The 14,278-nt window shown below is 46.5% G+C and overlaps 1 protein-coding gene across 1 annotated transcript in view; it reads left to right on the top strand.

Annotated features, from left to right (window-relative positions):
* Fat1 (FAT atypical cadherin 1) overlaps positions 1-14,278 on the top strand; it is a 115,584-nt gene that overhangs the window by 76,848 nt on the left and 24,458 nt on the right. The window contains exons 7-10 of the mRNA XM_032919261.1: positions 208-347; positions 4,164-4,439; positions 4,587-4,797; positions 9,660-13,727. Of these exons, the coding sequence (XP_032775152.1) occupies positions 208-347; positions 4,164-4,439; positions 4,587-4,797; positions 9,660-13,727 (4,695 nt within the window). The remainder of the gene's footprint in view (positions 1-207; positions 348-4,163; positions 4,440-4,586; positions 4,798-9,659; positions 13,728-14,278) is intronic.

Here is a 14,278-nt window from a genome sequence, read left to right as displayed (position 1 = left end):
CAGATTAAGGTCCAGGTTTTCCCTACCGAAGAGCTGGCCGTTCTTCCTTTCCTGCATTTTGAAATCATAGTTCCTTGGAACCACTCGGATGGTTGTATTAAACATCTGTTTTCCCAGCCATTAAGTATCAGAAAGCCATAAAACACGCGGCAGATCTTGACTGTGTGATTTTTCTCTAGCACTTCTGTTTGTCCTCATTTCAACTAGGGGGCAACTATGACAGTCACTTTGATGTGGACAAGGGCACCGGAACCATCATTGTGGCCAAGCCCCTTGATGCAGAGCAGAAGTCCAGCTATAACCTCACAGTGGAGGCGACAGACGGGACCTCCACTATCCTCACCCAGGTCAGTGAACGCCAGTGATGTGTCCGTCAGAGGGGCCGGGAAAACAAATGCCCCCGCGGCAGGATGCGCACACAGCACGGGCCGTTGTGTCCTGCTGTACACACCATGAGTCCTTATTTAGGGACAGATAACTTATTAATGTAAATTCTTGGAGCTCTAATATCTCGAGTTGCTGGCAGGATCCTTCCCCTTACCCCCCACCCCCATTTTATCATCTAACCCCAAGCTCATGGAATCTGCAGCAATAATTCCCTGTACGTGTTTGTTTCTATCTGAGAATCAATAGCTGGCTGGATTTCTGGTTTTCAAACTTAAAGGTTAAAACCCTGTAAGTTAATAGAATTCTCTGTTTCAAATGAATTATCTTTGATTCTTAGTACTGGCTGTCCAGAGTGATGTTCCTGGATCACTAGTAATTGTGGGGTTTAGGAGGAAGCCTTCGTTCATTCACTGATTCATTCATTCACCCACTCACTCATTCACAAGTGCTTGTAGAACAGTTTTATTACGTCACTTGTTTCCTCAGAAGCAATAACTGGTAAGAGACCTGAGTTCTGTTCTCTTGGTCCTGAGATTAGGATGACAGACACTCAAGGCTTGTGTGTCCCTCAGATGTCCCTAAGAAAGCCAAAGCTAGGACTGAGGTGCTTCTGAATGCTTGCCCTCCATCTTCGGATTGTGCTCTCTGAAGTCGTCAGTGAGACAGGTCGTCTGCTTTGACAGCGAGTTACCTTAATGTTTAAAAGTCACGGACTAAGATGTATGCTCGGCTAATAAGTGACTAGGTAACTTAATGTTCTACTCCTTTCTCCAAACACTTGTGGTTTGCATGTATGTAAGATTGGTTTTGCGTGCCATGGCCTATGCTTTTTTTTTTTGAGTCTTTTTGAGTCGCTGTGTGGATGACCCAGTGCCATTTTGTCATTGCTGTTTTGGTTCTTGCTATTCTCGCTGAAGTGACAAGCAGCAGAAGTCAGCTTTGTCCTTTTGAGAATAAGCCCCTGATGTTAAACTGTAGGGAATGAAAGTGAGAATTAAAGTATCAAAGATTGCAGTGAACCTTAGCAGTCATTCTTGGAGAGATTGATGTGGTCACTGTGCACAGTCTGTCACACGACTAACTGGAAATGTGGTCAGAGGAAGTTGAGAGAGCGTGGAGATGGCCCTCCAGGACAGCCTTCCTCATTGCTACAACCTTGTCTCCACATGGTGATATTACCTCATTAGGATATAATTGGTAATGCACTCCTTCCTTTCCCCAAAACCGCACTTTTATTTAGTGCAGTTGGATGCCTGAAATTTTGATATAAATTACTAAAATTCCTCTGAAACACAGGAGATTAATTAGTCTCCCTTTCTTTTAAATTCCAGGGCAGTGTTTATAGTCCTGTAATCTACTCTGAAGCACCTTCAGAGAGCCCTGACAGGATCCCAAGGGATCGCTGGCACGGAGAGAGAATATAAGAGCTGTGACAGCCCAGGCTGACCTGGGGTGGCGGGGACAAAGGGAACAAGCGGTAATTAGGTTTAGGTTTCTGTCTGGGACCGTGTGCAGGGAGATAGAGATCTGGAATGGAGTAGGGTGTATCCTGTGAAGAGACTCTCAGGCACCCGGCCTGTGCTGATAAGGCCGGGAGCACGGGCAGACGCAGCTGTGTTGGCGACAATCAAGAACTCTCGGAGCAGCTCTCTGTTATCAGGTCGGCAGCACAGGTGCTGCGTGTGAGAGGATTTTCCTGTCAGACCCAGGGCACCCTCGATGAGGAGAGCAGGAAGGAGGCATGGGGGATGCCATTGTTCTGGGCACACCGCTTCGTGATTCCACTCAGGATGCTCCCCAGCCCGAGGTTGGATCCTTTTCTCCTTTTCTTTCTCTCTCTTGCCTCTCCGGATAACTTCAGAATCCAGCTGCCTTTTTTTTTTTTAAAGACAGGGTGGGGGTGGTGTTGGGGAACCTTCGCTCTTAAGTTTTCTTTCCCTTCTCTGGCCTTTAGGTTCATTACTTTCTGGGCAGGCAGTCCTGTTTGAGGCTTGTCTCCATCCCTTCCTCCCATGCAGGGACGAAGATCAGGCTCCCTCTGCTTCCATTGCCACACTGGGAAAGTGAGAGCACTGCTAGCCGCCTTCCCAGTTCTTAGAAGGGTCAAGGGGGATGCCCCAGGGGGCTTGTTCTTCATACTGTACTGCCTGTCCCCAGGACATGATCATATGACACAGACATCACACAGCCTCACCATGCAGGCTCCTGACCCCAAGCCTCTGTAACTGCACTTACTTCCCTATCTCTGGTCCCTGAAATCCCCCTGGGGCCACCTGCCACAAAAATGGTCCACTTGACTGAGATGAGAGGGTGAAGGTGTTTCCTCTGGTGAAAATCCGTGAGGTGGACAGGATCGCTCACTCTCCATCCTTAGCTTGGGATTTGAGGCTGCATCAGGTCCACATTCATCCCGATCCTTTGTTCTTTCGGGTCCAAGTCTTTCCAGTCTCTAAAAGATAGGTCTGCATCTTCAACTCTGACCTTCCTGGCTGACTATTCTCATCCCAGAACTCCTTGCTTTGGAAGGTCCCAGCCACCCTCTGAACTTTAAAAGGGCTCATCTTGTGGTGTGCTAGCAGATTTTGGGTTTGATAGAAATCACATACATCCCAGGGAGATTGAAAGTGTAATGAGGAAGGTCACTATTATACACTTGCCTTTCACCCTCAGACATGGTGGGAGAGAGCTGAGCCAGTGCTCAGTCTGCATGCGTCTCACCAATTACATGTCCGCATGGGTTGCTAGTTCTCTTCAGCCTTTTGTTTAGTAGAGGTTAGCATCAGACTCACCTCTGCCTGGTTCTCACACCATGGACAACTTAAGTTTAAATTTGTAAACAGACTGTGCTTGGGTTTATAAAGGAACTTCCTTTGACAGCTGTGCGTCCTGGGTCCCCCTTAACCTTAAAAAGTGAGTCATCCGTAGTTTCAGATGGAAACGTACTATTCACATACAATCTTTCTTTGTGGTTTGGTGAGTGAACTTAGTATTCACATAGAATGAGTGTGAAAATGCATCCTCTGATGATGTGGTGTTCTTTGGGGACACTGGCACGGCCTCGTGAAAATTCTGCCTTCTTGTGGGTGGAGTGGTGAGGTCTATAGTTAGCTGGCATTTCTAAAACTTTGGCCCCCTTGTTCCTCTTAAATTAACAAATCCCTGTGTTCTGTAGAAGCCAGCGGAGCTCAGCTTTCTTGTTTATAAACTATAAACGTTTATGATTTTCATTAAGCTTTATGCATCTATGTCATTTCATTCCAAAAATTAGTAATCTGTCAAGGTAAATATGTTTTGTTTCCAATTTTGACCAAGTCCTTTGAGGTCTGTCTTTTTGCTCTAAAGCTGTCATATGTCATCATATTGACAGGAGTTTTTCTTTTCAACCTTCTTAATTACTGTTAGGAAAGAAATAGTCACTACTCGTATAGGTGTTGAAGTCACAGAAATTTAATTTCAAACCACACGTCCTTACCTTAGTGGCGGTGGGGTCTCTAACGCCCAGCTCCTGCATGCAAGAACGGGCCCAATCGCTGAACTGTGTCTTCAGCCATTTCTACTTGTTTCTTTATATTAAAAACTTGGAGACTCAGAAATAGTGTTACCACCCCTCTCACTGGTGTAAATCTGATGTAAGGGATGGATACACTGTAATCCTGGCAGAGTAAACTCCAATACCTTTCCAGGAGTCACCTCCAAAGATCTCATGTAGACCTATGAGAAGTGTTAAAACATAATTATGACTGCGTCTTTATATGAGCCTTTGCCCCTCGTTCCAGGTACTCATCAAAGTAATAGATACCAATGACCACCGCCCTCAGTTTTCTACCTCGAAATACGAAGTCTCTGTTCCCGAAGACACAGAGCCAGAAACAGAGATTCTGCAAATCAGCGCCGTAGACAGGGATGAGAAAAACAAACTGATCTATACCCTCCAGAGCAGCATAGATCCAGCAAGTCTCAAGAAATTCCGCCTTGATCCTGCAACAGGCGCTCTCTACACATCTGAGAAGCTGGATCACGAAGCCATTCACCAGCACGTTCTCACTGTTATGGTACGCACGCACCTCTTAACACGGGCAGGTTTCCTGTGGTGGAAAGGGACAGTGATCTTATTTGTTTATTATTTTACTTTTTTTAAAAATCCACAAGAAAGAAGAACCCCGGTATAGCAAAACAACGTGTTAATTTCTTTTCCCCAGGTCCGGGATCAGGATGTCCCTGTGAAACGCAACTTTGCCAGGATCATCGTGAATGTCAGTGACATGAACGACCACGCTCCGTGGTTCACCAGTTCGTCCTATGAAGGGCGGGTTTATGAGTCGGCAGCTGTGGGCTCAGTGGTGCTGCAGGTTACAGCTCTGGACAAAGACAAAGGGAGAAATGCTGAAGTGCTCTACTCCATCGAGTCAGGTAGTCCTGAAGCAGTGGGGTCTTGTGTGTGTGCTTGAAAAGCGTATCTCGCGGTTTCTAAAATTACCTCTAGGTGTTGACGCATATTTCCACATAGCACTGCAGAAATGGATTAAATCTTTTTAAACTACTGTTTAATGTATAAGACTAAAGGGATTTGGGGGTGGGGGGGGGACACCCTGCCAAGGAGCAAAGATAAAGTCCTAATAAGCTTGAGTGTCAAGAATTCTGGGGATTACCAGAATTAACATAAATTAAGACTGATAAAATCTACAGGGGTGGGGGAACTTTATTTTTCTAATTCGATATTTTCTGGAATCATTTTAGGCTCTTAAACTAGTCAGGAAAATTCTGGCTTAGTAATTCAGCATTTCAATGAGGGTATTTTCTTTGGCTTAGAGTTAAGAAATGCCAGGAAAGTATGATATCTCCCTGTGTTGGGTCAATTCTCAGAGAAAAAAGGGGTACCCTGTTTCCTATGCCTTACGAGCTAGCCCCACATTCCATCCCATGAACCTTTAACCGTAGACTATCACACATAGAATCCAGCTGTTGAAACAGGCTACTGAGTGGTTGCTTCTGGGAAGGGGCCTGTGGCATTGGCTAAAGGTAGCACAGAGAAGGTGAACTGAGCCTGGGCCAAGGAGTTGGAGAATAAAATCAGGAAAGAGCTCCACAGTTGAGGCTCATCAGAGCCAGCACAGTAACATGATGGGTTCTGTTCTTTCTCTGCTGTTGTTGACTCTCATGTAGAATAAGACAGCTCCGTTCACGTGCAGTCCTGTATAAGAAGTCTTCATGCTGTGCTCAGGAGGCAGGGCCTTCCACTGGCCTCTTGTGTTGAGAATGGTTTTCCTGTGGAGCACACGCTCACACAGATAGGAGTTCCTTTGCACTGGGCCTTTCCTGACCCTGCTAAATACCTCTGAGTGTTGAGTCTGGAGAAGGCTTCAGTTTCTGACCGTCCTCGGTCATTGTTAGTGGAAGAAATAGAGCCAATTTCATGCTTCATTTTGTGAAATGGTTTTAGAGTATTCTAATCTCCTGTTTTTCTTTAAGCACAGAGCTCTATTTACTTATATGTGGTCTCTCCTAGGCATTGCAAGAGTAGATTGCAGGTTATAGATCTCAGACTCTGAGTATACAGGGAGCAATTTTGACAAAAAGACTTGCCGGTTTGCCTTCTGTGCTGATTAAACTCCTTATTTATTTATGTGTTGAAAACTCATTTGTTTCCCTTAAAAGAACCAGGTTGACTTTATCATTTACAAATAAGATTTTATATACCGCCTCTGATTAGAGTGTTAAAATGCACTGTCGCAAGGTTAGTGCCTTGGATGGAGAGAATTTTTTTTCTTCCCCACGGCTGAGAAATTCAGCAGTTAGAAAAACAGTGCATTCCACTCGTGCATGCCCGAGCATTTCAATGAAGAGACTTTGTCCTAGACAAACTGACTGGGTTTATGTAGGCGAAAATGCTCAGCTTTCCGTTAGCTTTCACATAATTTTCAACAACTGGGTGGTTAAAATATGATTGTTGGTGTCTGAGTGAAGGCATGTGCATTCTTTGAGTGTTTGTAATGACTGATGGGATTAGTAATTTGGTATTCTGAGAATGGAACTCTGTCTCTCCCCAAAGAATAGGGTAAGCGCCAGTGGGCTGTTCCCACGTGGAGTAAGGCTCTCACAATGTACTGTGCTAAAAGAATACCTTTATAGGAGGCCACTACTGTGAGAGCGCAGAAGCGCGTGCACATGCCCATCGGAACACAGTGAACTAAAATGTCCACACTGCCTTTCACTTAACATTTATTCACAGTTAGCTGTTTCTAACTTGTGTCTGATTGCATTTAATAAAGTTCAAGAGGCTGGTTATTTTACCTGTAAGCCTGCATGTTTAATTAGGAGAAATTTATTGAGCTGTATGTAGGCTTAGTCTGATTCGAAATCTTCAGAGAAAGTAATTTACTGAAAAGGTATTTCCAGTAGTAACTGATTTATGCACCAGAGACACCTAAGTGCCGTACTCTGGGTGGTGTCGGCTCGTCTGAGAAGGGGATTAGACATTTTTCTACTGTTGCCAGCCCTGGAGATATGTAACACTTGGTGAGTCTATTGACTGAAATTGGTTTTGTTCCTCGATGGTATAATTGCCATCGAAACTTGGGAGAGGTTTCCACACTGTCAGCAAGTCCCTACTGAACACAGGCCGATGTCAAGCCTAGGAAGAGATGGGTCTCCCCTACATGTCTCTCTTTGTGCTATGTAGTAAATAGTCATGGACTTAAGGGCAACATTGACTTGTTGGTCCAGATAATTTCCCTGTTGAAATACAGACAATAATTTAAAGTTACACCGTTTCAGCAAGCATAAACGTGTCAACCCCACCCTAGGACAAAGTTCGCCCACTACCTCATTTCTGTTCCCAGGGAGCAAACCTAGTATTTCAGGGCTTAGGAAAATGCACCTGTTACCAGAAGCTCCCTTCCAGCAGTGGGCAGCTCGCACTGCCTTCTGTACATCTGAAGCTTTGTGCCCAACACGTCCCTGTGTGAGATCCAAATGCCCGATCACTAACTGGGCTCCTGATTTACCGTTTTCACTCAGCAACAGGTTCAGGGTTCTGTTAATCCAATGCTAGGGCAGCCCAGATGGTGATAGTTTTGAACTTACGATGGCAGATAAATAGTAAGAATGTTCTACCTGTTAGAGGATTCGGGAGCTAGGTGTGGCGGTATATGCCTTTAAGCATGGCCCTCGGGAGGCTGAGGCAGGAGGATTATGAGTAGGAGTCCAGCCTGCGATACATACTGTTTTCTTGATGAGCCTGAGCCATACAAGAAATGGCAGAGAAACCAAAAATAAATGAATAGGAGGAAAGAGAACACTAAGTAAACGATAACAGTAGCCACACCGGTAGGGTAAGTGTGGGACTCAGGCAGGGGCATTCGGGTAAATAAAGAATGTAAGAGTAAGTGGGTGAATGGCGTAGCCAGGGAAGGCTGCATTAGGAGGGAACATGGTGGATATGGGGTCCCTGGCACGAGAGAAGAGCAGAGAGGATGTCAGTCTGGCCAGGGGCTGAGAACACCGTAGTGCATCCTAACATCTCTTACAGTGCTAAACATTGGTTCCTGTCTTCATTTGAGGCCTAGGATGTGTGAACCTTAACTACTAGCGAATAAGCTTTCCCTGTGACAAAGAAGACGGACACGTGTGGATGGATGAATGGATTTGAATGTTGCCAAGCGGGCTGCTTTCCAAAACAGGCATCAGAAAGCTGGGAGTGGGGGACTGGGGGAGGTAAAGTCACTTGCCAGGAAGGTGAGCAGGTGGCACCTGTCGGGCCAGGCGGGTTTGGAAGGTGAGAGACGAAGAGAAGGATCTCTGAGGTTTGACACAGTGACAGCCTAGAATCACCGATGCTCCCAAATACAGACAGGCCGGAAATCAGTGTCTGAGCAGCCTGGCAGAGGCCTGGGCCAAGGTTCAGCCCAGACCTTCAGGGTCTGGAGAAGCCCAGGCTTCCTCCCTGTCTCAAACCGAGGCACTGCCTTGGGGTTTGGACACAGAGCCAGGCCAACTTAATGAAAACCAGACTGTGTCTGGCCTCAGGAAAAAAAAAAAGTCACGGATTTTTGGAAAATGTATTTAATGAAGGAAATGAGTGCTGTAGAGGAAGTGCTTACTCCTAATGCAGAGAACGAGGTGCTTGCTAATCCTCAGGCTGACAGAGGGCACTAAGTAGTTTGCTGGTGGTAAACCCGGGAAGAGGAGTGAGAGAAAAGTTCAGTGGCAACTGACCTGAGCTTGGCCATCAAGAGTTCATTGGGAAGGAATGGATTCAGGTCTAGGAGTGATGTCTAGATGCTTATGTATGTAACAGAAAGGGGATGGTGAGGATTCACAGAGAGGTAGAACCCAAAGACCCAGGGTGTCCTTGCCCCATCCAGAACATGTAGAGAATGACTAGCGTCTTTGGAACTCCCAGCCCTGTGGGGTTTTGAGGAGGAGTTGAGGGAATACTGAATCTGTGTGGGAGAGCCTGGGAAGGTCCGAGGAAATGCCAGCGAAGCCATCTGTCCTAGCGGTTTGCTTCTCAGCTGCATTAGCGCTGTTGATGTTTTGAAGCAAACAGCTCCTTGTTGCGGAGGCCGTTGTGTGCCGCGTAAGCTGTTTTTGTCTCCTGGCTGCTATCATCCACATGGAAGCCGTGCTTCCTCCCTTCAAGTTCTGACAGCCAAGCTCTGCCAGATGTCTCCCTGGAAGCAAAATCCCTCCTACTCGAGAGTCACTGACTGGATGATAAAGTCAACTCGGGAAAGGCTAAGAAGGGGAGATTGCTGAAATCTTCAAAACTTTTGAAGGGCCATGGGCTACAGAAAATGGTTTCTCGGCTCCCTAACTTCTTACAACACGAAGCCCTCTGAAAGCCTGGTGTAAAATTTCTTAGTGAATTAAGAATTTCTGTTGTAAGTGGTGAGTGCTGATAAGTTGACGAATCCTGCAGATTTCCAAGGTTCTGTTGGAAAATCCTTAACTGAACTGTTTTTTTGAGAGGAGAGCCATGTGTTTCTACAACACATTTTTCAGTTCAGCAGAGAGAGAATTTTGGCTTTAGGTACAAAACAATATTTTTTTTCTCTGTTTCTTGCTTTTCATATTTGACAGCCAAAATTCTGAACCGTTTAGGTGGGTAAAAAATGAAATTGAATGTTTCATTCAATGGTTGATACCCCTTCCTTTCTATTTAAATTCAGGATGTAAGTTTTAAATATCTATTTCTGTTGTCCTTGCCTTTTCTCTAACAGGTTTCTTTGTTTCTTTCTCTCTCTCTCTCTTTTTTTCCCTTGCCCCTCCAGGAAACATTGGAAATTCCTTTACAATCGACCCCATCTTGGGCTCTATAAAAACTGCCAGAGAATTGGATCGAAGTCACCAAGTAGACTATGATTTAATGGTAAAAGCTACAGACAAAGGGGAGCCACCAATGAGCGAAATGACCTCCGTGCAGATCTCCGTCACCGTCGCCGACAATGCCTCTCCTAAGTTCACATCCAAGGAGTACTCGGCTGAGATTAGTGAAGCCATCAGGATTGGGAGTTTTGTTGGAATGGTCTCTGCTCACAGTCAGTCATCAGTGATGTATGAAATAAAAGATGGGAATATAGGCGATGCATTTAATATCAACCCACATTCCGGAAGCATCGTCACTCAGAGAGCCTTGGATTTTGAGACACTGCCCATTTATACGTTGACAGTACAAGGGACCAACATGGCCGGCTTGTCCACCAATACAACGGTGGTAGTGCACATACAGGATGAGAATGACAACCCTCCAGTTTTCACACGGGCGGAATATTCAGGATTCATCAGTGAATCAGCCTCAGTCAACAGCGTGGTGCTAACGGATAGGAATGTTCCGCTCGTGATCCGAGCCACCGACGCCGATCGGGAATCCAATGCTCTGCTCGTCTATCAAATTGTCGAGCCATCTGTGCACAACTATTTTGCCATTGATCCCACCACCGGTGCCATCCATACCGTACTGAGTCTGGACTATGAAGAGACCCGTGTCTTTCACTTCACCGTCCAAGTGCATGACATGGGGACGCCTCGTCTGTTTGCTGAGTATGCAGCGAATGTGACCGTGCACGTGATTGACATCAATGACTGCCCCCCTGTCTTCTCCAAGTCACTGTACGAAGCATCCCTCCTATTGCCGACGTACAAAGGAGTGAACGTCATCACAGTGAATGCCACAGATGCCGACTCCAGGGTGTTCTCCCAGTTAATATACTCCATCACCAAAGGCAACATTGGGGAGAAGTTCTCCATGGACCACAAGACTGGCACCATAGCAATTCAGAACACAACCCAGTTACGGAGCCGCTATGAGCTGACTGTCCGCGCCTCCGACGGCCGGTTTACAAGCATGGCCTCCGTGAGAATCAACGTGAAGGAAAGCAGAGAGAGTCCTCTCAAGTTTACCCAAGATGCCTACTCTGCGGTGGTGAAGGAGAACTCCACTGAAGCCAAAACCTTAGCTGTCATTACCGCGATAGGGAACCCGATCAACGAGCCTTTGTTTTACCGTATCCTCAACCCAGACCGCAGATTTAAAATCAGCCACACCTCAGGCGTGTTGTCAACCACTGGGATACCATTTGACCGGGAGCAACAGGAGACGTTTGTTGTGGTGGTAGAGGTGACTAAAGAACGGGAGCCGTCGGCCGTGGCCCACGTTGTGGTGAAGGTCACCGTGGAAGACCAGAATGATAACGCACCCGTGTTTGTCAACCTTCCCTACTATGCTGTGGTGAAGGTGGATGCTGAGGTGGGCCATGTCATCCGCCACGTCACTGCCATTGACAGAGACAGTGGCAGAAACGGTGACGTTCACTACTACCTTAAGGAGCATCATGACCACTTTGAGATTGGACCCTCTGGTGACATTTCTCTGAAAAAGCAATTCGAGCACGACACCTTGAATAAAGAATACCTTGTCACAGTGGTTGCGAAGGACGGAGGGAACCCAGCTTTCTCCGCAGAAGTTCTAGTCCCCATCACCGTCATGAACAAAGCCATGCCCGTGTTTGAAAAGGCTTTCTACAGTGCAGAGATTCCCGAGAACGTCCAGATGCACAGCCCAGTGGTCCATGTCCAAGCCAACAGCCCAGAAGGGTTGAAAGTGTTCTACAGTATCACAGACGGGGACCCTTTTAGTCAGTTTACTATCAACTTCAACACTGGGGTGATAAACGTCATCGCACCGCTGGACTTTGAGTCCCACCCAGCCTATAAGCTAAGCATACGGGCCACTGACTCCCTGACTGGCGCCCACGCTGAAGTGTTTGTTGACATCATAGTGGAAGACATCAATGACAACCCTCCCGTGTTTGTGCAGCAGTCTTACTCTACAACCCTGTCTGAAGCATCTGTCATCGGAACGCCTGTCCTTCAAGTTAGAGCCACCGACTCTGACTCGGAACCAAATAGAGGGATTTCCTACCAGCTGATTGGAAATCATAGCAAAAGCCACGATCACTTCCACATAGATAGTCACACTGGGCTTATTTCACTGGTGAGGGCTTTGGATTACGAACAGTTCCAGCAGCACAAGATGCTCGTAAGGGCTGTTGATGGAGGAATGCCGCCACTGAGCAGCGATGTGGTCGTCACTGTGGATGTCACCGACCTCAACGATAACCCGCCTCTGTTTGAACAACAGGTTTACGAAGCCAGGATCAGTGAGCACGCAGCCCACGGGCATTTTGTGATGTGCGTAAAGGCCTGTGATGCAGATCGCTCAGACCTAGACAGGCTGGAGTACTCCATTCTGTCCGGCAATGATCACAAGAGCTTTGTCATTGACGGGGAGACAGGAATCATCACGCTCTCCAACCCGCGCCGCCACACCTTGAAGCCGTTCTATAGTCTCAACGTTTCTGTGTCTGATGGGGTTTTCCGGAGCTCGGCTCGGGTGAATGTCACCGTGATGGGAGGGAATTTGCACAGCCCCGTCTTTCACCAGAATGAGTATGAGGTAGAGCTGGCTGAAAACGCCCCCTTGCACACCCTGGTGGTCCAAGTGAAGGCTACCGACAGAGATTCCGGTATCTACGGCCACCTGACTTACCACGTTGTAAATGACTTTGCCAAAGACAGGTTTTATGTGAATGACAGAGGGCAGGTCTTCACTCTGGAGAGACTTGATCGAGAGGCTCCAGCAGAGAAAGTGATCTCAGTCCGTTTAATGGCTAAGGATGCTGGGGGGAAGGTGGCCTTCTGCACCGTCAACGTCATCCTCACGGACGACAATGACAACGCGCCACAGTTTCGCTCCACCAAGTACGAGGTGAACGTGGGGTCCAGCGCCGCCAAAGGGACGTCGGTCGTCAAGGTCTTCGCGAGTGACGCCGATGAGGGGTCGAATGCTGACGTCACCTACGCCATCGAGGCAGATTCGGAAAGTGTCGAGGAGAACTTGGAAATCAACCAACTGACTGGCCTCATTACTACAAAGGAAAGCTTAATAGGTTTAGAGAATGAATTCTTCACTTTCTTCGTTAGAGCTGTGGATAACGGGTCTCCGCCCAAAGAGTCTGTTGTCCCTGTCTATGTTAAAGTACTTCCCCCGGAAGTGCAGCTTCCTAGGTTCTCAGAGCCCTTTTATACCTATTCCATTTCAGAAGACATGCCTATTGGCACAGAGATTGACCTCATCCGGGTAGAGCATAGCGGGACTGTTCTCTACACCCTGGTCAAAGGCAATACTCCCGAAAGTAACAGAGACGAGTTCTTTGTGATTGACCGGCAGAGTGGGAGACTGAAGCTGGAGAAGAGCCTTGACCACGAGACCACTAAGTGGTATCAGTTTTCCATCTTGGCCAGGTGTACTCTGGATGACTACGAAGTGGTGGCTTCTATAGATGTCAGTATCCAGGTGAAAGATGCTAATGATAACAGCCCAGTTTTGGAGTCCAATCCATACGAGGCATTTATTGTCGAAAACCTGCCAGCAGGGAGTAGGGTCATCCAGGTCAGAGCGTCTGACCTAGACTCAGGAGTCAACGGCCAAGTCATGTACAGTCTAGATCAGTCCCAAGATGCAGACATCATCGAGTCTTTTGCCATTAACATGGAAACAGGCTGGATTACAACCCTCAAGGAGCTTGACCATGAAGAGAGAGCCAGTTACCAGATTAAAGTGGTTGCCTCGGACCATGGTGAAAAGGTGCAGCTGTCTTCCACCGCCATTGTGGATGTCACCGTCACTGACGTCAACGACAGCCCACCTCGATTCACAGCTGAGATTTATAAAGGGACAGTGAGTGAGGATGATCCCCCGGGTGGTGTGATCGCCATCTTGAGCACCACTGACGCCGACTCTGAAGAGATTAACAGACAAGTGTCGTACTTCATAACAGGTAAAATGCCCGGGACAGATGATTCGGTACAAGATGAATCCATATTATATGTAATATGCTTGCTGTGGATTTATGGATTTGGGGAGTTGATGTGATTTTAGTTGAGCATGTTTAAAACTTGTACAAATAATGTGTAAGCTGAATTTAAAGAACTTTAAGCGAAGCAGTTCAGCCAAGACGCCTAAGATTTATTATTTTAACTTTATCCTTAATATTTTAAATGTGATCTAAAGATGCATTGCAAGCTACCTTATGGCTTTTTAGACTTGATATTTTTTAATCTCATATTTGAATAAGCATGTCACTGCTGCCTTGTTATTATTTTTAAAAAACCTAATATGTGGTAATATGTGTACCACACACTTAGAACCCAGCTCAAAGGAGCCAAGGCAGGAGGATTCTTTAAGCTAGAGGCCAGCTTAGAATACAAAGCCACAGCACCAAAAATGAAAGAAAAGCAAGTATGTATCAATTTTAATCATAATTTAAATAGTCTTAATCCCCTTTAAACCATAATGCCTTGCCTTCTTTTTCTTTTTGTATAATCTATT

The sequence above is a fragment of the Rattus rattus genome, chromosome 13, assembly GCF_011064425.1.
Source record: "Rattus rattus isolate New Zealand chromosome 13, Rrattus_CSIRO_v1, whole genome shotgun sequence".
NCBI lineage: Eukaryota > Metazoa > Chordata > Mammalia > Rodentia > Muridae > Rattus > Rattus rattus.
This window is presented reverse-complemented; position numbering and strand designations above follow the sequence as displayed.